At 43.0% G+C, this 25,902-nt stretch overlaps 3 protein-coding genes across 4 annotated transcripts; 1 reads left to right on the forward strand and 2 right to left on the reverse strand.

Annotated features, from left to right (window-relative positions):
• Positions 1-245: 245 nt before the first annotated feature.
• treh (trehalase (brush-border membrane glycoprotein)) lies at positions 246-5,257 on the reverse strand. The gene is given in 15 exon segments (XM_035525430.1): positions 246-304; positions 307-382; positions 757-810; positions 1,046-1,158; positions 1,482-1,593; positions 2,419-2,639; positions 2,832-3,032; positions 3,290-3,339; positions 3,733-3,855; positions 3,953-4,069; positions 4,243-4,335; positions 4,414-4,514; positions 4,607-4,694; positions 4,782-4,929; positions 5,047-5,257. Coding segments are annotated over 15 exon segments (1,767 nt in total).
• Positions 5,258-11,681: 6,424 nt separating this feature from the next.
• ddx6 (DEAD (Asp-Glu-Ala-Asp) box helicase 6) lies at positions 11,682-17,752 on the reverse strand. The gene is made up of 14 exons (XM_027021077.2): positions 17,667-17,752; positions 14,942-15,569; positions 14,665-14,728; positions 14,476-14,580; positions 13,941-14,070; positions 13,633-13,779; positions 13,450-13,544; positions 13,218-13,340; positions 12,854-12,982; positions 12,633-12,749; positions 12,389-12,452; positions 12,173-12,274; positions 11,854-12,036; positions 11,682-11,739 (listed from the first exon to the last, which is right to left on the reverse strand). The coding sequence occupies exons 2-13, from the start codon at positions 15,142-15,144 to the stop codon at positions 11,861-11,863; spliced, it is 1,455 nt and encodes a 484-aa protein (XP_026876878.1). The 5' UTR covers positions 15,145-15,569; positions 17,667-17,752; the 3' UTR covers positions 11,682-11,739; positions 11,854-11,860.
• A 5,193-nt stretch (positions 17,753-22,945) lies between these two features.
• LOC113584265 (C-X-C chemokine receptor type 5) lies at positions 22,946-25,826 on the forward strand. Of its 2 annotated transcripts, XM_027021068.2 has the most exons (3): positions 22,946-23,334; positions 23,544-23,647; positions 24,273-25,826. In XM_027021068.2, exons 2-3 carry the CDS (start codon positions 23,600-23,602, stop codon positions 25,362-25,364), a joined length of 1,140 nt encoding a protein of 379 aa, XP_026876869.2. In that variant the 5' UTR covers positions 22,946-23,334; positions 23,544-23,599; the 3' UTR covers positions 25,365-25,826. The 2 variants fall into 2 exon arrangements, with proteins under 2 accessions (XP_026876869.2, XP_026876868.2); XM_027021067.2 differs by having other exon boundaries at positions 22,946-23,647.
• The last annotated feature ends 76 nt before the right edge of the window (positions 25,827-25,902 follow it).

Consider the following 25,902-nt stretch of genomic DNA (forward strand, 5'->3'; position numbering starts at 1 on the left):
CTGTAACCTCACATAACTGGATTATTTGAATTAACATGTGTGTTTCAGTATTGCTTAAAAAGATAATCTTCTGGTCCCATTTGAATGGAGGCATTGCAATTACTGACCATAACAGTGTGGCTGCTTTAATATGATTATGTCAACGTAAGTAGTGGTTTTCATCTTTTTACTTCACTAAGAGTTAAAATTAGAAAACATACTCAATAAAAGACACGAGTAAACACAAGCGGTCACAGGTCACCGTTTTATAACAGCAAATTTAGAATAGGGTAAATGAATCCAATCAGAAGGCCAGACACTAAGTCATGCCCCCAGAGCTCAGCCTATCACCATACTGGTCCAGCAGCTGTAAAGCAACTCCATTGGTCCAGCCAAACCCCAACTGTAATGTCAAGCGAAAAACTAGAGTTAGCTGGAACCGTACGTCATATATTCAACTGCAGCTATTGCTAGAAATGTATATAAAGCATCAACAAATGTTTTGTTGTCTGATATGATCACTGGAAACATGCCTTTCATTTATAACTCTGTTAATTTGCAATTCAATGTAGATTAAAATGAATTTTCTGGTTAATGTCTGAATCAGCCTGGTAAGTAAATGAGATACAGCATCTCTGGAGCCATTTCATTGCGTGGAAAAACAAACCTAATTAAACTCCTCACGAGACTAAATGGATGCATCCCTAGAGTCTTGATTGGGATGGAGAGGAGAAATATGAATTAGCATATATATAAATATGTTTACAACATCTGTACCTGGACCTCGTATTCACCGCCTCCACCAGGTTTACCATCTCCACTGACATCATACTGCAACAGAGATAGAGACAAAGAACCAGAGAGAGAAAGAGACAGACAGAAAGAGAAAAATGGGGAGGAGTGGGAGGAGCGAGCGAGAGAGAGACTGACTACACTAGCATTTCCTCCAGCAGTGCTCTAAACATATCACTGGTTCAACAATGCAGCACAAATCCACCTTCTAAAGAAGACAGAAAAGAAAGATTGTACATCAGAGTGATAAGTGAGGGAGACAGAGGAAGTGCACCTTCTCAAACATGGCCCGGTATTTGGCATACGCCAGCCAGTTTGTGTGAATCCAGCGCTGTGCCAAAGCAAATGCCAGCTCTTGACTGTCTGCAGAGTCCAGCTGAGCCAGGCCTGGGACACACAGCGCGAGCGCACAGAGCAACACACAACAACAACAGCAGCACGCACAGCGAGACGCACGACACAGTGACCCAAGAAAGCACAACCGCACACGAGCAAATGAACATGAGACTTAACAACAAGTACACTAATCGCTGAGTGACACTAATCACGCCTTAAAAAAGTTAACCCTTAAATATACAGATGCATCAGCACACTATTCACTGAGTGATAATCACACCTTTGAAATGCTAACCCTTAAATAAACAGACGTATAAGATGCACAAGTCCTATTAAGCTTTGATTTATTGAATGGATTTTTTTTGGCCATGTACCTTCTATAAGCATGTGCTGGAGTGGGGGCCAGGCATTGGGCAGGTCCCACTGCTGAGTGCTCTCTCTCAGGGAGGTAGGCACGCCATTAGGGTAGTCCAGACCTCCACTCCCCTACACATGCAGAGAGAGAGAGAGAGAGAGAGAGAGAGAGAGAGAGAGATAAACGCATCACTGAAGGCATCATGCTGATAGTGTGTAAAGTGAGACATCTGCTGGTCAGTGATGTGTACTGCACTCTCCCGCGGTACAGTTAAGTGGTGACGTTTCTGAGGAAGGTTGGGGTTGGGTTGTACATTGAGGGCATACATTCCACAGTTTATATCTCACCTGTCTTGCACTTCCAACAGCTGATAGGGGAGAGTTTAGACCCATTAAAGTAATAGGTACTTTTCAGATCCTGGGTGCGCTTGTTCTCACTACAATGCAAAGGTGCTCATTTTAATAATACTTATAGTTTACAGTTCATTAATGGCGACTTTCCATGCAGCTTTTCCGCCTCTTTGATTGGCCACTACTGCCTGCGTGTTTGGACTGAACAGTTAGAGCCAGTATAGCCTATATCCTCAGCCATAACATAGGTTATTTAACACACAGACACAGCGCCAACATCCATGCAGGTACCATCTGCAATTTGCCATCTGAAACATGTATGTGTATATTAAAAGAATGTATGGCTGCATCCTTTCCTCAGGCTCCAGAATAGTAGTAAATATCCAGTACATGTTAATTGCAGTAAAAGTTTACAATTTTTAGTGACACTTGTGAGAAATACCACATTGTTTGAACAATATTATTTCAAAATTGTTATAGTTTTGATCATTATAAACATGATGAAAAAAAACAAACTTACAACCTTAGTAAGGTACCAAAATGGACACACACACACACACACACACACACAAAAATTGTTGTTGCCACAGCAGCTTGGCCACTCACTCTGAGATAGTGCAGGGCCTTCAGCCCCATGGCAGGCTGAGAGTAGCAGCGTGCCCACAGCGGGCTCAGGTTCGTGGGGTAGAAGGCGTAGTTCCTGACCCCACTCTGAAGGTTGTAATCAAACCAGGCTCCCTTCTCCACGTCCCACAGCACACTCTCCATGGCCTCCATCCTGGTGGAGGCGGCCTGCTCGAAGGCTTGCGCCACCCCCTCCTCAGCCCCTGCGGACAGGCAAGAGGGTGAGGGCGGATGAAGACCACCCAGCCACGCATCCGAACAGCCCCCTGACCTCCAGCCCCTCACCCCCAGTGGGAAACGCTTATCCGCTAGTTACCCCTGGAATCAGATAAGTAGAAAGCTGACACCTGTTCGTGAGCAGGTTCGAGTTAAGGGAGCAAACGGCCACCGCTCACCCACGGTCCTGTGGAAGGAGGCTAGCAGATGCTCGCAGCGGCACAGGAGAGCATTGAGGTCTACGGGCAGGACTGAGCTCACGCTGGTGTCCTGGAGTGAGCCAGGCCCCCCGTGTGAGGTGTCAGTGTACCAGCGTGAGGAGAAGTCCCAGCCGGATTCCGCGGCTGACTTTAACTCTGCCCACAATTTCTCTTGGGCCTCTGAGAGAGAGAGAGAGAGAGAGAGCCATACACACACACACACACACACACACACACACACACACACACACACATTCACACCTCAAGTCATTCTAAACATAACTACTACATAACTAATCCAAAGTATTTAAAAGAAAATTAAAAAAAAAAGAATTCAAAAAGCAGGTCCAGTTTATGAGCATTCCGTTGTCTGTTTTCAGCCCTTCTCTTACAGTAGCAAAGGAGTGCATATGCAATACGTGTCTGCTGTGTGGTACCTGCAGGTAAGCCCTCGGCCAGCTCTGCATCTTGTCTATAAGCCTCTGGCCTGCCAAGAAAGAAAGGAGGGTACTGGCTGCTCCATGGGTCACCTGCACGTGAGTGGTCTCCTCTAGGGGCGGGCTCTTACCTGGGCTGGCCAACCTGCACATGAGTGGCCTCCTCTAGGGGCGGGCTCTTACCTGGGCTGGCCAACCTGCACGTGAGTGGTCTCCTCTAAGGGCGGGCTCTTACCTGGGCTGGCCAACCTGCACGTGAGTGGCCTCCTCTAGGGGCGGGCTCTTACCTGGGCTGTCCAACCTGCACGTAAGTGGCCTCCTCTAGGGGCGGGCTCTTACCTGGGCTGGCCAATCTGCACTTGAGTGGTCTCCTCTAAGGGTGGGCTCTTACCTGGGCTGGCCAACCTGCACGTGAGTGGCCTCCTCTAAGGGCGGGCTCTTACCTGGGCTGGCCAACCTGCACGCTGTAGCGATTCAACACACAACTCGTCCCATTCACTTCCACAGCAGTGGAGCGATTCTCCATCCAAAACATGTACTCCTTCACCAGGGTGGGCAAAGCCTGCCTGCAAACACGAGCAACACCTCATAGTATGCAGAGCTGCAGCAGGGCCCCACCAGGGAATCAACTGTAGAGGCATTTAACAGCAGGACGACCAGCACCTGAGAAATTCCACATCTCCAGTGGCCTCATAGAAGCTCTCCACCATCAGAGACAGGAAAGGTGGCTGGCTGCGACGCTCATAGTAAATACGACCTCCGTTTGGTACAAATCCATACCTAAGTGGATAGAAGGAAAACAGACAAACAAAAACAGTTATAAATGGTAAACATTTCATAGGCTTGGCATAACAGATTGATGGCCATGCTTAGACTGCAAGTGTAACCGGTGTTTATCTGGTTCCATGTATGTGGCTAAAGGCAGCTCACAGGAGAAGCTGTGCTAAGCCCACCTGTCCACCATGTGGAGAAAGTTCTGGATCATTCCCCGGGCTGTGTCGGTCATCTCAGACAGGAGGAGGCCGTTTAACACCCAGTATGAGTCCCTGTACAATGAACAACAGGAAAAATAATGGATTCAGTGTATGCGTGTGTGTGTCTATATAAGACGCGTTGACCCTCACCAGTAGTAAAACTCTGTGAAACGCCCCCCTGGTATGATGACTGGATTTGGGGAGTAGATCATTGAATATAGCTGAGGGTTGTCTCTGACATCATTACTGATCTGGGAATAAACAGAGAGAACAATGTCTGAAATTTACAGATGAATAAAATATCTGATCAAACTGATAACCTACGTATCGCAGCAAAACCCACCTTCCGACCCAGTGACTTCCACAATCCGTGCAACTCCTCAGCCCAGCCGCGTAACTTAGAGTCAGAAACCTTGGAGAGAAACACGGGCCTGCCCGAAAAATAAAACCCACCACGGTCTTCCTCTCTGACGTTCTGAAGTTCACCTTGGGTTCACTTCAAACGGATGGCACCTTACCTCTCGTGCCAGTCCGGTGGAGTCCACGGCTCAAACTGCTTCCCGTCGTCCACGAAGTAAGCGTTCACAAACAGCCATAGCTCGGACGGAGGAGCTGTCCCATTGGGGAACCTCTGCGATAGATTGGAGAAGGCCTCCATCACGACCTCTGCAGGAGAGGTTGAGGGAAGAGCAGCAGGCAGGCAGCGAGTGAACAACCAGGACCCAGGGCAACAGAACACTCAAAGAGCAGAAGACCAAAGCCAACCCAGCAGGGCTCTCTCACCGGGATTTGCTGCCAATTTCATATCCACAAAGGATTTGTTGTCATCAAACAGTTTAGCTGTCTGCACCTGCCTTAAGAGCTCTCCAGTGCAGTAGATCTTGCTAGGAGACATGGGAGCGCACACACACATGCACACACGCAGCAGGTGGGTTAAAGGTGGAAGCAGGGCCGTTTGTGTGTGCACCCACGCCGTGTCTAAGAGTGTGATCATAACGATCTTTGGCTTGCTCTCAACACTTCCTCTTTGGAGAGGGTTCAAAGCTCATTCACTCAGAATCCGATCGGCTTTGTCATGGCTCCAAAGTTCAGTATTAAAGAAAAGACCATCTGGAGTTCTGTGTGTGATCATTTCGAAATGCGAGGCTCGTCTCTGAAACCACTTTCACGCTGCAAGTTGAATATTCTCTAACAGTTTATTTAGACAACATGGCCGGGCACATGAAATTATGCAGTCTGTAGTAGGAACAGAAACGGTCAAATATGTAAAGGAGGGTGAAAACTAGATGATCACTACAGTTCCAAACGCCATCTCCATTATTGTGCATCATCATTTTAAAGCCTGTTCTACTTAATTCACTGTAGAGCAGTGATATTCAAATCTGGAATTGAATCTAAATCCAGTCTTGGATGTCATAATCCCTTGTAGTTGATTAAATTCATGTAACTGGTTGGCCACTTTGGCATCACACCTCACTTGTGGATAAAGGGTGGGTGGAAAACCTGTTAGACCCAGACCTTGAAGACTGGGATTTGAGTACCTCAGTTGTAGAAGACACTCCATCATCAGTTGCTATTCATTAAAAACAAAAACAAAACAAACAAACAGGTGTGATCTGTTTAAAAACAGCCCAGCCAAAGAGGACCGGGAAGCCTCCCGCTATAGAAATCAAAATTATTATACCAGCTAAAGACAATAGAGGCTAAAAATAATAATAACAATGTACATAGACCAAATATATTTAAGATAATATTCATTTTCCTGCTTTGCTTGATACATTTGAACATTGTCATTCATTTTCAAAAAAATTGATTAATTTCAAGCCCAGTTCAAGTTTGTCATTCTTCCATATATTATACTTTACAATGAGATGTGATATTGCACAAATGCAGCCCAGGAGCAGGATGGCTTTTTAGCTGTGAAAAATATGCCTGGATTGGCTAGCTATTGAGTCACCACCCTTATACCATTATACTCAAGTTAAGTTTATGGTTAGATCGCATCACAGTTTAGCCATCAGAGCTAGCGCCTTAATTAACAAACCATAGTACAAGTCAGGCAAGCGAGCTGATATGGCCACATCGTGCGAGAAGTGGGATCTCTCACCTGTCACAAGGTGGGGAGTAAGCTTCTCCATGAGGCAAGATTAGCAGGATTATCCCTATAGACAGCTGGTGCATTTTGTTAAATCAAACCACAACTACTCCGACAGTCACTCAAACGCAACCTGTGATAAGCTGGGTTCTTCTGTTCCTGTTATCGCTGATCTGTGAATCCTGGGAGTTCATAGTCCTGCAGTAATCAGACAGACGTTTGGTTTTTTTTTTAGAATCTCTTGACAGCTCTGCTACACAGGGTTGCGCAGTAGACTAAATTTACATTTTGGGATCCAGAGAAGGAATTACAAATCCCTGAAAGCATTCATTTTGTTTATGTCTTCACTTTACTTATATAATCATTTTGTTCATCATTTACTGTACACAACTCTGATTTGCTTTGGTTAAATAAAAATGATAAGGGAGGAAGTGCTTAGTGGTTTTAAGCATCAAAATGGGCTCTTTTCTCACCTAATAAAAGAAAAATATGCACAGAGAAATAAAAAGAAAGCATTTTCCCAAAAGCATAAATCCTTAAAATCTTCCTAGAACACATAAAATCTTAACACTAAAAGGGATCTTGGATAGCACTTTGAAATGCATGGGCATTTCATAGTCTAATGGAACAGACATATTAATTCAATATCCTTTACGCTGAAATACAAGTTAACTTTACATTACCTGATTGCATATAACGAGCAAAAATCAACCTAAATCACAGTAAAGGTTTTCACTATAGTATCTGTACTTTACCAGGATTAAAACCAGCACTACTCAATTGTAAAGCAACAATTATCGAAAAATATGGATGTCCCAAACACACAACTGCTACTTCTGCAATTATGCAAAAACAAAGCAACTACAGAAAGAGATTTTATTTGTGGCAACAAGTAATAGAAAGCCCCGTAAGAAAGCCTTTTGTAAGAAACTGATTACTCCAGTGATCTCAGGGGTTTCTCCAAGGCACTTTTAGCCATCTAAAACCACCCGGGTTTATTGCAGGAGTTTTTTGAAAGCCAGAAACATGATGTCTGACAGCTATGGTGTCATTACTTAAGAATGCAGACCCTTGAGCTACAGCATGCATTAAACTCCACACAGGAGGCAGCAGTAGCCTTCCAACTTTTGACATGAGTGGCCAGAAAACAGCAAGGACTGCAAGTTGGGGAAAGTGGCTGGAACACTGCACGCACGCACACTTCCCTGGTCACCAGTGCAGCTGGGTTCATCAAGTCTGCTTTATAAATCACCACAGTAGTTGTAGGAGCAGAGCAATAGTTTAAAAGTCATTTTTATGGAGGAGTTAAGCATTTACTTCAACAAGGCACCATGCTCCTCCTGGCTTTAGATAGGGTGCCCTGCTACCACCATCCTGCCAACCACAAACTATTTCTGGAGAGAGCTGAGAAGTACATTTCTGCACCCAAGTATTCAGTTTTTCTGAGAAGCACTCATTCTAAAACAAAAACAAAACAAATGGACATGTATAGAAACAGTATCAGTTCACTATTGATGCAAAAAAGGTCCACCTGGCTTATTGACAGCATTACCCTTTTTCTTGTGCATGTGAAGAGTTTACAAAACACTGGCCTATAAAGCAAGGACCAAGGATCCTTTCCCTCACCCAATTGACACCAGAACACAGAGAGAATTCCAGTGAGCTTTATTAAAAAACAAAAAACAAAACAATTTTAGAACTCAATGGCACAGTAAAGCATCACTGACAGTAGCCAATTCAAAAACAAAAGGGTCAAATTTGGTGGTCATAAGTGGAACATCCCACTGGCATTTATTAGTTTTGAATTTATATTTAAAAAAAAAAAAAAAAAAAAAAAAAAAAAAAAAAAAAAAAAAAGGAAAAAAAAAAATTTACACAGGGCTCAGATTTTACAATATTTCCCTTCCCCCGTTACTCCAACTTTAGGCTTCAGATTTGATTCTCTTTTTATGAATTTCCAATTATATTACTCAACCCCCCACCCCCCCACCCCACTGATGGATCTTTCCTTATTCCCTAGTGTTCTTTATGGTTAGGGACAGGAACTAACCACAGACCACTAGACCAGGCAGGAGTCAAACACCTTGTGTTGGAGAGTCACAACATTGCACATTTTAGTGTCTCACTGCCCTAGCACACATGATCCAACTCTTCTGAAGATTAAGTGCTTCGGGAGAGAAGTCAGACGTAAAAGGCCAGTCAAGTCACCAAGATGCCCAACACAAAAACCCTGTAGAATGAATCCACCCACTGCCTGGAGCAGAAGAAAAGATGCATCAAGGCAGCAGATGCCCTCCCTACCCACACCCACTCAATACTATGGAGAGGAAGAAAAAAAAAAAAAAATGAGCTCGAGATCATTCAGTGAAAGTGCTTTCTGAACAACCCAATTATACATATGGTGAGACGCTCTCCAGCTCATTCTCCAAAGAATAATACCACAGCCCAATCCACTGTACTCAGGATTGACAGATGACAATGCATTCCCACACATACGGCAGGCTGTGCTCTCCATAGTAAATGAGTAGCAAACAAAAAAATAAATAAATAAAGGCAGCTGCCAAAATGCCTGATTGGACTCCTATTCCCTCCCCTAGAGCCACACAAGTCCCCCATTCTTTTAAATAACCTCCCTGAAAATTTGTTTTAAAACATCAATTACACTTATAGGAAACTTGTGTGTATATATACACATTGGGGCCACTGTAGGGGAGAGAATAAGAGTCGAGTCAAGTGTCGTCTCTGCTGGGTGTTGCAAGTTTCACCTCTGAGGATCACATAACACTGAACAGCAATCCTCATTTAATGTGGACATATGAAATTTAAATGTTCCTCTACATGGTCTGAAGGGCAATGTTTTTAAGAAGGTGCACCAGTGAACCTCACAGCTGCAACACTCCACAGTTGACAAGCTTGACCCACAAAACAAAACGTCTCACCCAAGCCTGTCCTTATTGGGGACCAAGTCATGCAGCTACAACTGAATGCCGTGAGCTGACAGACATGGGGAAAATGGAGAATACCACTATAATACCAGAAAACACCCAATATTCCCTCCCACATTTCCCTCCCTATGACATGAACCAAGGCCTTCAAAGCTTGAGTAATAAAGCAGAAAAGGGGGCCCAAAGTCTCCCAAGCAAGCCCCAGAAAAGTCAACCCACAGTTTACCCCTACATCCTTCAGTGCGCTTAGTGTTCAAACAGGGTGTTGAACTTCTGCCATAGAGGACAGGATCAAAAGCATTTTGGTTATCAGCCCCCTTTTGGCCTCCCATACTCAGAAAATCTGTCCATTACCCACCCCACCCCCACATGCCCCCTAGTGGCTAGGAGTACTCAGCTCATTACCCAAGCCAACATTGCTAAAGGTTCATATAGATATAATTTTTTTTTTTTGTCTCTGCAGCATCTTGTGGAAAGTAGACTTCAAGAAGACAGTCAGCCGACTTATGATGCACCATGAGACCGCTTTCGTCGCTACATTTTACACCAATTCTTTCTGGATTTTTTTTTTTGCATTCTTCTGAATGGCGATCTACGCAAACCTTTTACTCAAAGAGTAACTTTCTTTTCCTCCACCTAAAGCATCATGTACCAGTCCCAGTGGCAGTGAACGTAGATCAGTGTAACAGTTACATACACCATTCACAAGTTGAGTGCCCACCCCACCCCACCCCCAGCCCAAACTGCCAATTATAGCTGCACTGCAGCAAGAAGCATTACTACGTGATACAAATATTTCACTTCTTCTGGTTGGAGTCACCCTGATGACCAGGGACCCTACCGAGTGCCTTGTAAGTCAGTGTAACAAGCAAAGGCTGGAAAGCACATCACCTTTTTAGGTTACTGAATGCTTCCAAACCTCCACATGTAGTTGCACTACTCAGACCAAGATGTGGTGCCCATATCAACACTGGTAATTTAAGAACACCCCCCCCCCCATTTTAACTACCCCACCTCCCCTCCAAATTAAAAAACAAAAAAACAAACAAAAAAAAAAAAAAAACAACCCATTACTGCACAAGAAAAATTACCTTCTGTGCACAACTGTTATTTACATTCAAAACACCTTTTTTTGCAACGAAAGCTCCAAATTCCTCCAAGTATAAACGCAATTTTTAACTATCAATATGTTGACTGGGGGAAGGGGTTTCCAGTGCAGACAGAACCACATCATGGACATCTCACAACCACCCAGCCCATTTAGCTTGTTTTAAAACTTCCCATTAAAAATGAAATTAAAGTATTTACAAAGTGTACAGTGTGCCAAAACTTCTTCCAATGGCACAGGACAAAGAATAGCCACCTAACAGGAACAAGACACCACACAGAATCAAGGAAGGGCAAGGGGGGGGGGGGAAGAAAAAAAAAAAAAAAAAAGAGGGGTGGGGGTTCTGTTATTCCATGTTCATCTGAGTGGGGAATCACCATGGCCTAATAAGAAGGCTGGCGTGAGTCTCTGACCTCTCGTAGTGTTGAAGCACTGAAGACAGAGGGAGAGAGTTTGGGTCTCTAGAAGCTCACAATCCATGACAACATATGAACAAAGCCACTGAAGGCTTTTTAGGGACTTATGAAAGAACAGGAAAATGTTAAATCCCTGCTTTCATTACCAAGATCATAGTCGATATCAACTTCAAGAGGAAAGGCTGCGGAGATTTTTGGACTCCCCAGTTACATGTACTGGAGAGCACACACAGACCCTTCACTCTCCCACTACAAGACGTGCTTGGTCGATTTCTAAACCAATCCAAAGGGAGGCAGAGTTGGGAATGAATCCTTGGGGGGGGGGGGGGACCCAACTAAAAAACCTAAAAATCAAAACCAGGCGCAAAAGATGAGCAGGACAATACCCAAGAAAACATTATTACTTTTGAACAAGTTCGACTGCTTGTTAAGGCACTTGATACAAATAACTGAAACCATGACCCGCTGAGCAGTGGCGGGGAGATGGGATGGAGAAGGGTGAAGTGTGAAGGCAGACGCCGTGCGGGCAGGCAACAGGTGGTAGTGCCTTTGCTTGTTGGGTACGTGGACAAATCGACTCCTACGGCTCCTGTCCCACCCTTTTCCCACAGGTGCTTTAGAATCTTCCGAGCATGAAGCAGTGCAGCAGTCCTTTAGAAGGGCCACGGTGATTCCGTCCCGTTATTGGCTCGTTTCAATCAAATTCCTTATGGTGGCACAAAAAAGGGAAATGGGGGGGGGGGGGGTCCACAACACAGGAAGACAGATGGAAGAGAATCAGACAAAACAAAACAAAGGGGGGGGGGGGGGTATCCAAAAAAAAAAAAAAAAAAGCCCCCAAGTCACTGTGAGGGGGATCTTGGAGGGGGGGGGGGGGCAGGCGTGTGGGGAGAGGGACGTACGACTGGTGATCTGCAAATACAAAAAGAAAGGAGTTAGGTGTACCTGAAGTCACACTTGAAGTATACGCAACTCTGGAAGAGGGGGACAGACATGCCAGGCACAGAGGAGGCTGGCGAACCTCACCTCACACTCACTGTTTGACCTCCTCGCTGCTCTCACTGTGGTACTCTGCCACATACAGGCTCTTATCAATGCTGCTGGGGATGGGCTTGATCTCAGTGCCCAACTGCTCTTCAATGCCCTTCAGGTTGAAGCGGTCATCATAGGTGATGAGGTTGATGGCCAGACCCAAGTGCCCGAAGCGACCTGAAGCAGAGAGAATCCTGGGAAGTGAGCAGCGTGTGGCACCCCTGCCTCTCGGACATGCAGCAGCCGTGCTGAACCACTCAATCAATTAAAAGGGTCATACTGAAATAACTGCAATAAGTAAATATTTTCTTACCAGATCTGCCAATACGATGGAGGTACGTCTCCCCAAGTTTGGGGAAATCAAAGTTGATCACGACATTCACAGCTTGAATGTCAATTCCTCTTGTGAAGAGATCTAAAGAAAACATGCATCTTAAATGCTATGCTGCAATTCATTATGCTGAAACTCAAAAGCATACAAGCCTCAGATGGTCTGAAAGTAAAAGAACCTGATGGTCCATTTGCATACCGGTGCAAACGAGATTTCGGCACAACCCATTTCTGAAATCGTGAAACACACGGTTCCTGTGCTCCTACGAGAGAAAATGGAGCAGGGAAAAAAAAAAGCCACATATCCAATTCACAATTTTTGTTGACAAAATGTTTTTTTGCATTCTCTCGATTACACAAAAATGTTGCTCTAAAAATATTTCCCCAGATTGGAAATGCTTGCGCCAAAGCAGGTCAAAGAACAAAAAGGCAGCTACACCCACCTGTCTCATCTTGGCATGAATGTAAAAACAGGAATAGCCAAGCTGCGAGATCTTCTTTGCCAGTAGCTCCACTCGCTGGGATGAGTTGCAAAAGATTATAGACTGATTGATCTGGAGCTAAAAATAAATAAATAAATAAAAATATATTTTATTAGAATTAAATTAAGCCCCTCAAAATCCCCTCCATGAGCTTCATTTGCAAAGCAGTGCCGTTTGCTTACCCTAGAAAAGAGTGTGTTAAGGCAATGGACTTTCTGCCTTTCAGTCACATACGCATAATACTGGGTCACGCCCTTCAGCGTGAGCTCCTCCATAAGGTTTATCTCGTAAGGCTTCTGCAGATGGGAGTTCTGTAGAGTGCAAAAGGACAAACAGCCAGATCAGCGCTACAATACGTGAACACAACAATTAGGACCACAATCTACAGATCTTGGCATGGTCACAGTTTCACATGTTTATCCGCTTTTAAATGCGGCGGTAGTCCCACCCCTACACCTGTAAACATGATCACTCCGTCTGCTCTGCAGATTAGATAGAGTTCTGAATCCCAGTCTAGCCCAGTGACTTGCTTTGACATGTACTTACCATGAACTTCTGTACACTGAGAGGGAAGGTGGCAGAGTACAGCAGAATTTGCCTTTGTTTGGGCAAGAAGCTCAGAATCTCCTCCATCATCTGCACAAAGTCCTGGGACAGGAGCTTATCGGCCTACTCGGCCCAGCAGGACATGGGGAGGAAGGGCAAGGGACACACTGTTAATAGCATCAGCGCAAATGAAAAAGATCACTAGAACAAGCTGACTTCAACCACGGCTCACCTCATCCAGTACAATCATCTGCACCTGGCCAACTTTGGCCACCCCTTTTTTGATGAGATCCAAAATTCTTCCAGGAGTAGCAATAACAACGTGCACTGCAGAGGAAAGAACTCTTTCAGAAAAAATGTTGCAGAACCCCTACCGAAAATCTCACACAAGTGACCCTCTATTTCAGAGCCATACCCGTCTCATCAAGCCTCATGATGTCGTCACGGAGGTTGGTTCCACCTGTGGTTGCCATGACCTTGACCCCACCCATGTGTTTGCTCACCTGGATGCAGATCTGGCTCACCTGCAGAGCCAGTTCTCTGGTGGGCACAATGACCAATGCTGAAAAAGCCACAACAACCATGTTCAAATTTAAACATCAACATTTCAAGCACTCAGCATTCGCTCTGCATGCATTTTAATAAAGAGAAACTGAACTCAGACCAGCCACAGGCTGAATCCAAAGCCCTGAGGCAGTGGGCATGCCCCCCACCCCTCCTCACCTTGAATACAGTCTTTCTTCAGGTCAATGCGTTCAAGTAAGGGAATGAGGTAGGCGCCACTCTTTCCTGTGCCATTCTTGGCCCGGGCTAGAATGTCCCTCCCAGACAAAGCAATGGGAATGCTCTCCTCCTGCAGGGAGGAGGGCCAAAAGCACTTAGGAACAGATGGCCCTGACCACAGCTACAGATGCCCCCACACAAACATACATATAAGCCAAACTGAACAGTCAGTGAAGATAAACAGGGGACATTTATTCCTAAGACTTGTACTGCTATACATCATGGACCACAATGGAAGTTTGTCCTTGTGTTATCCTTGACGAACAAGCCAATTTGTAATCTTGCTTTTAAACCAAACTATTCAGTCCCTGTTGTGCAAATTTTTACCTTTCATGATCCAACAAATGAACACATAAATAGAAGTTTCTCAGCTAGCTTTAAGTTTTGAAAAACAAAAACAAACAAACAAAATCACTTCAATGCTGGTCATTGCAACAACAAAACGTAGTGACCAATGGTCCCTGCTGATACACACCTGGATAGGTGACGGTTTCTCCCAGCCCATCTCAAAGATGCCCATCAGCAACTCCCGCTTCAGACAGTAATCTTCAAATTCATTCCCTTTGGTAGCAGTCACGTCCTACAGTTTTTAACAGAACACATCAGCAAACGTCGGGAAGATCGATCAATCTAAAATTTCCTTGTCTGATATAAGCAAACTTACAGAGGTTTTCATACGCATATCCTTTGGAGGAAGCTTCAAGTTCTTCTTCCAGTCATCCCCAGGTCTGATAACACACAAAATAATTTTATAACACTAACTGGGCACATTGGATACATGTGCAAATACCAAATACAAAAAAGCCCAATTGAGCACAAACAGAAAAATGAATAGACCACACACTGCGCTACTATTCTACCACGTTTGACTCCACTGGCAAAGTTGAAGTTGATTATGCAGCTGGCATCACACATGATGCCCTTCAAGCCAGGGTACTCACTTGATGACGGTGTTCGCTGTAGACACAGGCTGAGAGTTGCCATTGTTGATTGTGCTTGGAGCTTTGATCTGGGTGGGCTGTGTTGTGGGAGCTCCGCCTCCTCCCCCACCCGGCCCCCCTGGTGGCTTTACAGACCCTCTCATCTGGCCATTCTGGTTTGACAATCCCAGAATCACCGGGTTCTCTGTCCTGGCTGTACTCATGTCCGTCAGTTCAAGCCTTTCGTCCAAGAAACGAATGCAACGCACTGGGAGAAATACCCCTTTGTCCAACAATTTAAGATGTTCTTACCACAAGGTTTTTTTTTTTGGGGGGGGGGGGGGGGAGTCAAAAGCCACAAAAGTTCGAGCAATTACTTTTCACAATTGTTGTTCCTCAATTTATCAGTCTTTTGTGGAACATTTCAATGCAAATGTCACTCAGGCAATTAGTCACAGATTCTGCAAGCAGGAAAGTAAGTGGAACTATTCCTCCAAGACAAACAATTCCACCTTCACAAAAGTATAGTTTCACAAACCGTAGACAGGCTAACCAGCCAGACGGTTAAACATTTGAGTTTTGTTTTCGTTTCCACTCCTCAGTCTCTCTACTAAGTTTTCCAATGCTGATGCTTTGAAGACTTTTCAACCTAAGGCAAAAAAATAATGTTACATTTCAGTGAAAAGATACAAGACCACAAAATTGAAGACGCAGTGCTCAAGGTTAAGACGACAGCTATATCAAACTATGACAGTCACAAACTTGTGCTTTAATGTAGATACATTTGTTATTGCAACACTCTAAAACAGGTGTTTTCTTCAAGCCATCTTCAAAGGCAAAGTGAAAGTAAATAAAAATATTCTGCTCAACATATTTACACAGAACGGGTTGTTTAAATGTGTTTCTGCATCATTGTTCTGAGACCATAAGAGACAACACTGGTTTTTCTCTAAACTGGAAGATAATCTGACTGGACTGCAGTGGAGTTCAGATGTAGCAAATCCAACAGCTTTCATCACTGAAAACTCATCCTCACTTACAGAACACCCAAATGTACTTTATTTAAAATACAGACGAGTACATGCATTTAAATGTTCCCAACAACCAACAGAACTACACCACATGTCAATGAGCGGCACAGCAGCATTACACGTTCAATCTTAAACGAAAGAGAAACTCGAAACAATTGAACGTTCATCCTTGTCATAATCCAATTACAGCAACTGTTATTTTGGTCAAGTGGCCTATTAAAACGCAAACGCCCCCAAAAAGCCTTCATAGTCCCCAATCTACAAGAGAAAACCGAAGCCGCGAACAAGAGTAGCCAGCTATAGATCTGGTTCCTAAACTCAATTCTCAACCTAGCATAAAAGATGCAAATTCTCTAGCAGAAAAAAGCAAGCAACGTAAGATTTTGTTGTCAGAAAAGTCTTGAATGCGAAAGCCATTTCACTTTTATTTACGTGAAATTGGAAGTGGGTTCTTTATTCCTACCGCCGAATCAATACCATGCTTAGATTTCCTAGCTCACAAGTCGTTATGCGGCGCAAATACATATGGCAGCAGCGCCATAACAGACAGGCCCGAGAACAGGCTAGCCAACATAGCATGACTGGCTAACAAACGAACACCGCTGTATAAACAAACCAAGCTAGTTGGTGTAAGCGTGTTTAAAAAAGAAACCAACAGTGACCTGATACAAACCAGAAATATGTATCTAGCTGGTTTACAACACCTTATTTTAACACTCAACTAGACACAGTCGTGAGCTAGGGGAAATGACTGACGTTAGCTAGAACACCAGCAAGCTAAAGCTAGCTAACTAGCTTTACAAAGTTTTGTGGGACGCGTTTGGTTTTGGGGCCGTTTACAAGAAAACGAGGAGAGTTCCCTACATATTTCGTGGGCTTATAAAACAGCAATATCCAACCTTACCGATTTATTTAAGTGAGAGTTTTTATTTCGCACCGTCACGAATTAGCTAGCTTTGTTAACTACCATTAATTTAACAAAACACCGATGGCTAGCTGGTAAATATATGGCTACCTAGCTAGGCACTCAAACACGAGCTAGCCAGCTAGCTAGCTAGCGACCAAACAATAACTCAAGTTCCGTCAGCAAACCCAAGCTGGCTAAACTATCCAAACAGGGAGACCTTTATTGTTCTTTTCGACGACTGGCTCGATGTTCTTATAATAGGTCCAAAGTCGTTTTCAAAGGTGGCAGAGGTTGCCACGTATTACGACGCAGTTATTGTCAAAGCTAAAAATCGCTTGCAGGTATTCAGTTAGAGTTAGCTAGCTACGCTAATGCTAAAACATTAAACAGCAATCGCGACCGTTAGCTAGGATATCGCTGAAGGCGTTTACAGGCCTGATTAGCCAACACCAACTAAGCTTTGATTGTCCACGTTTGCGAAAACAAAGACGATTACACACCATTTCAAATTGACCGTATGAAAAAAGAGAACATGACAGTTAGCTAGATTTTTAAATTTAAGGTCAGAAGCAACTTACGCACAAAGCGACTGAAATGTATACTGATTCAGGCTAGCTAACTACGTGGACGAGCATGTTTGCTTTCCTGCTAGCTACAGTAATCAAGCCAAAAAAGGACCGCAGATACAAGGCAGCAACAATCTGGCGAAACACGAAATGTTCGAATAAAAACGTCTAAATCACTCCCGAGTCCTTTCTCAACAAAGAATAGCTATCTTTTAAAAGTAGATTGACTTCACTATGCTTACCAGATATTGCTGAATTTAACACTCCACTATATATGATTTCTGAAGAGCTACGTGAAGAGTTATGTGTTATTTTAGGGGGTCTATACCGAACGGCCAAGATGGCTTCCAGTCATCTTTAAACCGTCCCACCGCCAGTCACCTGACACACAAGCGCAGCAGTCTAATCAGCTCTGCTCCGTAGAAATGAAGCACAAAGGCATCCACATTCTCAAAACACGGTGTTTAACAGTCAGTCTTCGAAATAACTGCTCGGTTACCGACATCCGGAGACAGAAGAGAGAATTTTTAATAAGTTAACTGCTGTATTCTCGTGTTTAAATAATAAGCCTATACCAATAACACTACGCAACAGTTTTTGTTCCCGGCTTCTTTGTGTTATATTCCAATTGTTTATGTGTAAAACGTAAACAAAAATAGCCATTAATTAATCACTAACTTTATTTCTGTGACCAGGACAATGGAAGTTGCGTGTTTTAGAATTTGCCTGTTCCCCAGTCATACAAAGAATAACATGCATTGCAAAATTGTTTAGACGTGAGTAGCTTTTCGAGATTTATGCCAATCTCGTTCACAATCCAGTCACCGAGCACAGTGTCCCATCATGTTCTCGTCATACTGTCCTCATCATATTGTCCTGCGTTCAAAGTCCAGTATATCCTGGTAGAATTGCTCGCCTTGCTCTTCTGAGTGAGCTCCCATGTTCTCCTTGAATTTATCAAGATTTGCATTAAGTATATGGACTTTAACGGACACCCTGCAGCCCATTATTCCATAGTTCTTAATCAGAGTCTGAACCAGCTCTGCATAGTTTTCATCCTTTTGATTGCTTAGGAAGCTGCAAACCACTACAACAACACTATTCCAAGCTGCTTTCTCTGTCCTATTCAGCTTCTTGGGGAATTTGATGCACTCCAGGATCTTCGTTATCTGTGGTCCAACAAAGACACCAGCTTTGGCCTTTACCTCAGACAGCTTCGTGAGGAGATCTTGGAGGTACTTGAAAGCTGACAACTCCTTATCTAGACCCATGACAAATTGTTTCATGAGGCCTCACTTGTTGTGCAGTGGTGGCATCATCACTTAGCGGGTGTCCACCAGTGGCTGGCACTTTATGTTGTTCTTACCCACAGAGAACTCAGACCACTGTGGCCTGTCCTTTCGCCAATAGTGCGCCTCGGTGTCCCAACTGAGAGAAAAAAAAATAAAGGAAATGTAAAACTGCCTTGGAGGTCCATAAGGAACAACCCCATTTTAAAGTCTCTGATAACCTCCCAGACATACTCATTATACCTCAAGGTATGTAGCAACACTGGCGTACTCCTCTTTGAGGTGCACAGAGTAAGCCAGAGGGAGAGATGGGAACTTGTTCCCATTATGAAGCAGAATGGCTTTGAGGCTCCCGGATGAACTGTCTATGAATAGGCGCCACTTGTCCGGGTTACAGGTGATTCCTATAGCCTTGATTAGACCACCCACATTGTTGCAGGACCAGAGTTCATCTTGGTGCCTGAAGAAGTTGGAGAAAGCTTGGTGATGCTTCCTCTGATTTTTGACTTGCACACTTTCATGTAACAAGTTCCACTGCCTGAGCCTAGATGCCAGAAACTCATCATTGGACTTGATGAGATCAAGGTCTCTGATCAGATCATTGAGGTCTTTTTGGTCAGGGAAGCATGACTTCCTCTCCTCAGCTATATCTGTGAAGTTGTCATCTGGATCGGCAATGTCTTCCTTGTTGTTTGACTTGCCGCCCTCTGCTGAAGTTGGCCGATCTCGCTCAGGAGGAATAGGTACCTAGTACTGGGGTGATCAGTGAAGGAATGTCTGGATACCTGACAGGCAGAGGTGGGTAGAGTAGCCAAAAACTCTACTCAAGTAAAAGTACTGTTACTTTAAAATAATAATTAGGAGTAGAAATAGTCATTTAAATTATTACTTAAGTAAAAGTAAGAAAGTATCTGTTAAAAACACTACCAAGTAGCAAGCAACTTCGCTGGAACTCATTAAATAACACCGGCCAACAAAATATATAGATATATGTTTATCCCACATATGTGGTCTTCATACTTCTTTTTTAAGTTAAAATCTTTTAAAAGATGTTTCTCTCAGGCATGTTTTTAAGTGAATTTTAGAATAGGTTTATATTACTTATTCATAAATAATGCTGTTATTACACCTGAAATATGCACACTCTTGAATATCTCTCTTCATTGTCCAGTAACAGTCTGTCGACATTAATGGACTCAACTTTTGTTACCGATTTTCACAGGCTTGCTATAGCCTACATAACGATATGTGAGTATAATGGGTTGTCCTAAGTAGACAGCTAAAAGCACTTTGTAAGATCACGTATGTGAGATGGCACATGTGTAGATGTAAATATAATGTAACAAAACTTATGGCTGATAGAGAAATTTTGAAAACATATTTGGATTCAGCGTTCAAAAATACTTAATAAACAGCTGTTTTTCTTTGCTCTAGATCTTGTGTTACGTTAAAGGGAATATTTCACGTGCATATAACGTAAGTCACAAGCATCACATTGTATTTGATGATCATTTTGTGATTAGTACAATCTGTGGGAATATTCCGAGCTCTTGCCGAAGGTCACATTTTATATTTAGTTATATTTACATTGCAATTAGGCAACAGATTTGTCAGACCGGCTGGCTAGCTAGGTTAAATATCCTACGTTGTCTAGCTTACAACTGCGCCTCTATGTAGTCGAAAGAAATATCAATATATAAAGTCAATGACAAAATGTAATTTTATAACCTTGAGTTCAGTTCAGCTGCTGCATTTATGTTTCTGCTGCTTGTAGTTTATAGCTACGGAGCTAGCCAGACATGTTTTATTAGAATATCACTGATATTGTGACATTGCCCACACTTTACTTTCATATCAATAATGCACATTATGAGATTTCGCACACAGATATGTGAGCCTTAAAGAAAAGTGTGCATTGTGAGCTACTTTTCACAAGTGTAATCATAAATACGTCTGTTCGTTGAACATTATGTCTGTCAGTCTACTGTCTAGTTGTGTAACAGTGAAGTAAAGAGGTGACACTCAGTGATCATCTTGATGGATTTCACTATCCTCCCACACTGGACAGGTTGAGGCGAAACGTGCAAAATGTAAAAATTATTTTAAAATGTAACGTAAGGAATGTTGACGGATATAACGGAGTAAAAGTACATTTTTGACATTTTGCCAACGTTCATAAGTAAGAGTAAAAAGTACCCTCCTTGTTGTTTTAACAACTCTTAAAAGTACAAAAAGTTCAAAATGTTCAAAAAGCTACTTAAGTAAATGTAACTGAATAATTGTAGCGCACTACTACCCATCTATGGTGCATTCTTGCCAGTTTGACCTTTGGAAGGGTCCATCATGTAGTAGTAGCAATTGCTTGAGTGGTCAGTCGGTTCCTGCCAAATTCTTCGTTATAGTAAACCTCACAGTTCTCGTTTCTTCTGTACCAGCCTTCAAGAGTTTTCTTGCAGTGTTCACACATCTAATGAAGTGCCCACAGTTTGTCCCAATCCCCAGCGGGCATGCAGAGTATGTGTTGTATTCCTTGCACATCTTTGCGGATGCTCCTTAATGGAATACTTTTTCACTGTTGTCTTGCTAAATTGGCCAAAGACGTCTGCCAGATGCATGCAACCCCTTGATTCCATCTAAATTAAATGTAGCCGTGTGTCCACTGTCCACTTACTCAGCTGTAACATAAACTGAAATGGCACCAGACTTATACTGCTGTGTATACTACTACAGTCCCTGACACTTCTAGAAAGTTCTAGAAAGTACTGGACAGTTCTATAAACTTTTCGAGAGTTCTCATTTTCCGAAGATACTAGAAGTCTACTCAGCATTGAATGTATTGCAAATGTGGAAAATAGATAACTTCAAAACATCAAAGCAACATTGTCCTAACCACAAAAGCAAAGTTTATGGGGAACAATAGCCATTTTTCTATACATTTTAGGTGCAGTGAATTAAAACCACAAACCTAGTAGCCAGGAACAAGAAGAAAAAAATTGTAATGTAGTGTATTTTAAAACGTGTTGGGCATATCAACACAGTCTACACATGTACACTGCACATAAGCAATATACTACACACATGCATATAATATATTAATATATTTGTGAGGTAAGTAAACACATAGGATTTAGTGTAGTAATGTAACTGAAGCAATTTCAATTTGACTTATTTTAATGCACAGTAGTCCCCACAGGCAATGAAGAGATAGAAACCTTCAGAGCTGCATCTAGTGGAATTCTGAACTAGTAGAACATGGTCTGTATGGGAGTTGTTTACTACGGACCAGTAGGATAAAATATGTGTGCTAGAGTCTGTGAGGGTTTAAGTTAGCTCCTAAACAGGTCTACTGCTTAAAGACTGCAGGTTCACTAATGCAGTCTATATGAAAGTGCCAGCTGTTACAGAAGCACCTGTACAATTTCACAGGCTTTCACTTCTGAATTAATTACATCATTATTATTATTATTATTATTATTATTATTATTATTATTATTATTATTATTATCTTAGTTTTCAACTTGTCATGGGTAATTTGCTTTTTAGGCCCTAGCCAACATCATAGAAGTGAATTTAGGCTTGACCAGTTTGCATTCTGATATTTTCTGTAACAGAGCTAGAGGAAATATTGTCATTTCCGTTATGGCTAACCACTAGAAGTACATAATAAGAGATTGAGATCTTGCATGAAGAAAAACCTCAATCTCAAATGAGGAAATAAGACCTCATCCAATCAAACTTTAGAGATTAGACAAATTATAAATTATTGGCTAATTTTATCTCAGAAGCATGCCTTTTGTAAAAATTTGTTGTCCAGTATTATTAACATAATTATACCCTTTAGCAACACACAAACCATCGTGTGAATTCCATTCTTTAAACTATCATCATATTAGCAATGGTCATGGTTATAGATCTTCTGTGTTTAGGTGAACACTTTGAGTCATAGGGTCTCAGTGTCATTTAACTTTGACAGGAACCTAAAGCAGAGACTAGCTCCTCTAACAGAACAACGCACACACACACACACACACACACACACACACACACACACACACGCATGCACGCACGCACGCACGCACATACACACAGGCACGCATATTTGTAATGCATAACAATGAGATAAAGATCACAAGAGTATATAGAATTATTGAAAAATATGGAAAAAAATAGGGATGTATATATGGAATGGATGTATGTTGGAATACAATAAAGTAAAAATTACATACATAATTAAATGATGTATACATATAACACTCTTTATAATACATTGAAAATCTATTATTTTTCAGTGATTTGCATGTATACAATATGATCTAATTGCCTGCGCATTATTACTTGTAGTTTTATTATCATTTTAAGACAATCACCTTATAATGTCTGTAGGAACACTGACATTGTGCATTGCAAGAGCTGTTTTGTTGTTGCTGTTGTTGTTTTGTTTCTTTTTATCCTTTTTTGTGCATTTCTGAATTTGTTGAAACTATACTGCCAGAAATGTTCACAAACATGCAAAGCGGATGGACAGCAACTCATTAAAACATCAGAAGCCCGTTACTGCTTTCTCTTTGTGATTGTCAAAATGGATAATGGATAATGTCTAACAGCGTCCATTCATCTTTGTGTTAGTAGATATGAGATTGTTATTATAAGTATGATCCTTCAAATCCTAGTTGTTTGATCTGTCTGAAATGTTATTCAGCAAGTAGATTTGTCGAAACGGAAAATAAATTCTGAAATTGTATGTGGGTGTGAATTTAAAAAAACAAGAGAAATCCAACAGCTGGAACGTACTTCCTGGAAGCACGGCTGATTGGCCTTTTGTTCTTATAGGTTCTTACTCTACTTGAAAAAGAAAAAGTCACACTTGGAAAATAACAGATTGATTAATGATCAATGACGAGATGAATGATATAGTGGATCGGATCATCCTGGAGGTGAGTGAAATTGCTGAAAATTGATTTTTTGTGGGAGAAATCAATTAGATAATGACCGTACACTATCTGGTTTAACTCCTTCTGATATTACCACATTGCTTATCTTACCATCCAGTTCATATTTGTTGTTGTATTCCTTCTAGATTATAAACACTTGGTGAATTACTGTGTAGCACTACACGACAATGAACAAATTCAGTGCATTGATGTTGAAATAAGCTTTACAGGAATTGTTAATATTTAATATCTGTAAGTGAATGTGTAGAGTAATATTGTTATGCAAGTATTAACTGTTAGTTCAATTAAACTGGATGTTTATATTTGAAAATGAATCTTAAAATTAATATATAAAATGTTTTGCAGCAATTTTCCAATACACTTTCACTACTTGTTTTCATATGTAACTGACAGGAAATGCCCTTACTGATAGTTTCCACCAGCACAGGTGGCAGACTTCATGAGACTCTATAGTCTTTTGGACACCATAAATAAGCAATCGTGATAAAGGGTTAAATCATGTACATGAGTGTAGACAGTAAAAAAAAAAAAAAAATATCACAAATTCAAAAAAAATTATCAAAGTTGATATCTTAAATATGTGTGTGTGTGTGTGTTCCCTAATCAGTTACCTGCTTATAATAACAACTACTTTCCTGAGTATGAGAATGCCTCAGAGAGCCCAGTGCTGGGAAGTTATACATGTGAAGAGAGAGACGACACGCTACATGTGTACCACACTGTGGTGCAGCCTCTGATCTACAGCATCGTGTTTCTGTTGGGCATAGTGGGGAATGGCTTGCTCCTCACCGTCCTGTTACAGAGACACGCTTGCCTGCGCATCACCGAGATCTACCTGCTGCACCTAGCCGTGGCCGATCTGCTCCTGCTCCTCGGCTTACCGTTCGCCATCACCCAGGTGCTGGGGAGCTGGGTTTTCGGTGACTTCCTGTGTAAAGTCATGGGGCTGCTGAACCGCCTGAACCTGGTGTGCGGGAGCCTGCTACTGGCGTGCATCGGCTTCGACCGCTACCTCGCCGTCGTGCATGCCATCTCCAGCCTCGGGAGCCGGCAGCCACGGGTCGTGCACCTCACCTGCGGCCTGCTCTGGCTCTTCAGTCTCGTCGTGGGCATGCCCAACATCGTCTTCCTCTCCGTGGTGTCTACGGACCATGGGTCGTCGCAGCTGCAGTGCCACTTCCACAACCACCACATCCACGCTTTCAACTGGACCATCGCCAGCCGCTTCCTCACCCACCTGCTGTGCTTCTTCCTGCCCCTGGTCGTCATGAGTTACTGCTACATCGCCGTGGTGATCACCCTCCGGCGCAGCCAGCAGAGTCTCCAGAAGCAGAGCGCCATTCGCCTGGCCATGCTGGTGACCGGGGTCTTCTGCTTGTGCTGGCTTCCGTACAACTTGGCCCTCCTGGTTCACAGCCTGGTGCAGCTGAACATTCTGACCGAGGAGAGCTGCGAGGCTCGCCGTGCGCTGGCTCAGAGCCTCGTGCTCACAGAGAGTTTGGGTTACATGCACTCCTGCCTCAACCCCATCCTGTACGCCTTCGTAGGGGTGCGTTTCCGCAGCGACCTTCTGCAGCTTTTGGCCAAATGGGGCTTGGGGTCTGCCTGTGGCCCGCTGCTACGAGTTGGAGGTCGGAGGAGGGTGTCGGTCTCTGATGCAGCTACCACCAGCACCACCACCACCAACCAGTACATATGAGAACACCATCCAGGAAGGAGGGATTCTGGAGGAAGAGTCGGAGTCTCTAAGACTGAGAGTCTCTGGCTGATCACTGAATCATGAGAAGATTATCGATTCCTCATACAAATCTGAACTTGTTTCTCTCCGTGTTTATACCGCAGTGGTGATCAACAATGCCTAACCTTCCTCTGAAGTTTAGCTTCAACCCTCATCTAACACACCTGTCTCTGCTGCTTTCTGCTCACCCTAACCTGAAATCCCCCAGCGTCTGCGTCAGGTGTCTGTACGAAGGGAGAGCTTCCAGCTTGCAGCCTTGGCTATGCAGCGAGTGAACTGTGCTTTGGGACTCTTTTAGCCTGCGCTTATCTGGTAACAGCTTTAAAACACTTCACACTGAATTCTGGGCTCATGCTCACTAATGTTTGATGCAGAATAACCAAATGAGAGATCTGTAAAATTAAACTGATCGTATTCTCTGCCTGACTGCGTCTCGCCTCTTTTTTCTTCCAATTTACATCCCCACACTTTGCCGTCACCAAGCAAAACCATGACATGT

Source organism: Electrophorus electricus, chromosome 4 (genome assembly GCF_013358815.1).
Source record: "Electrophorus electricus isolate fEleEle1 chromosome 4, fEleEle1.pri, whole genome shotgun sequence".
NCBI lineage: Eukaryota > Metazoa > Chordata > Actinopteri > Gymnotiformes > Gymnotidae > Electrophorus > Electrophorus electricus.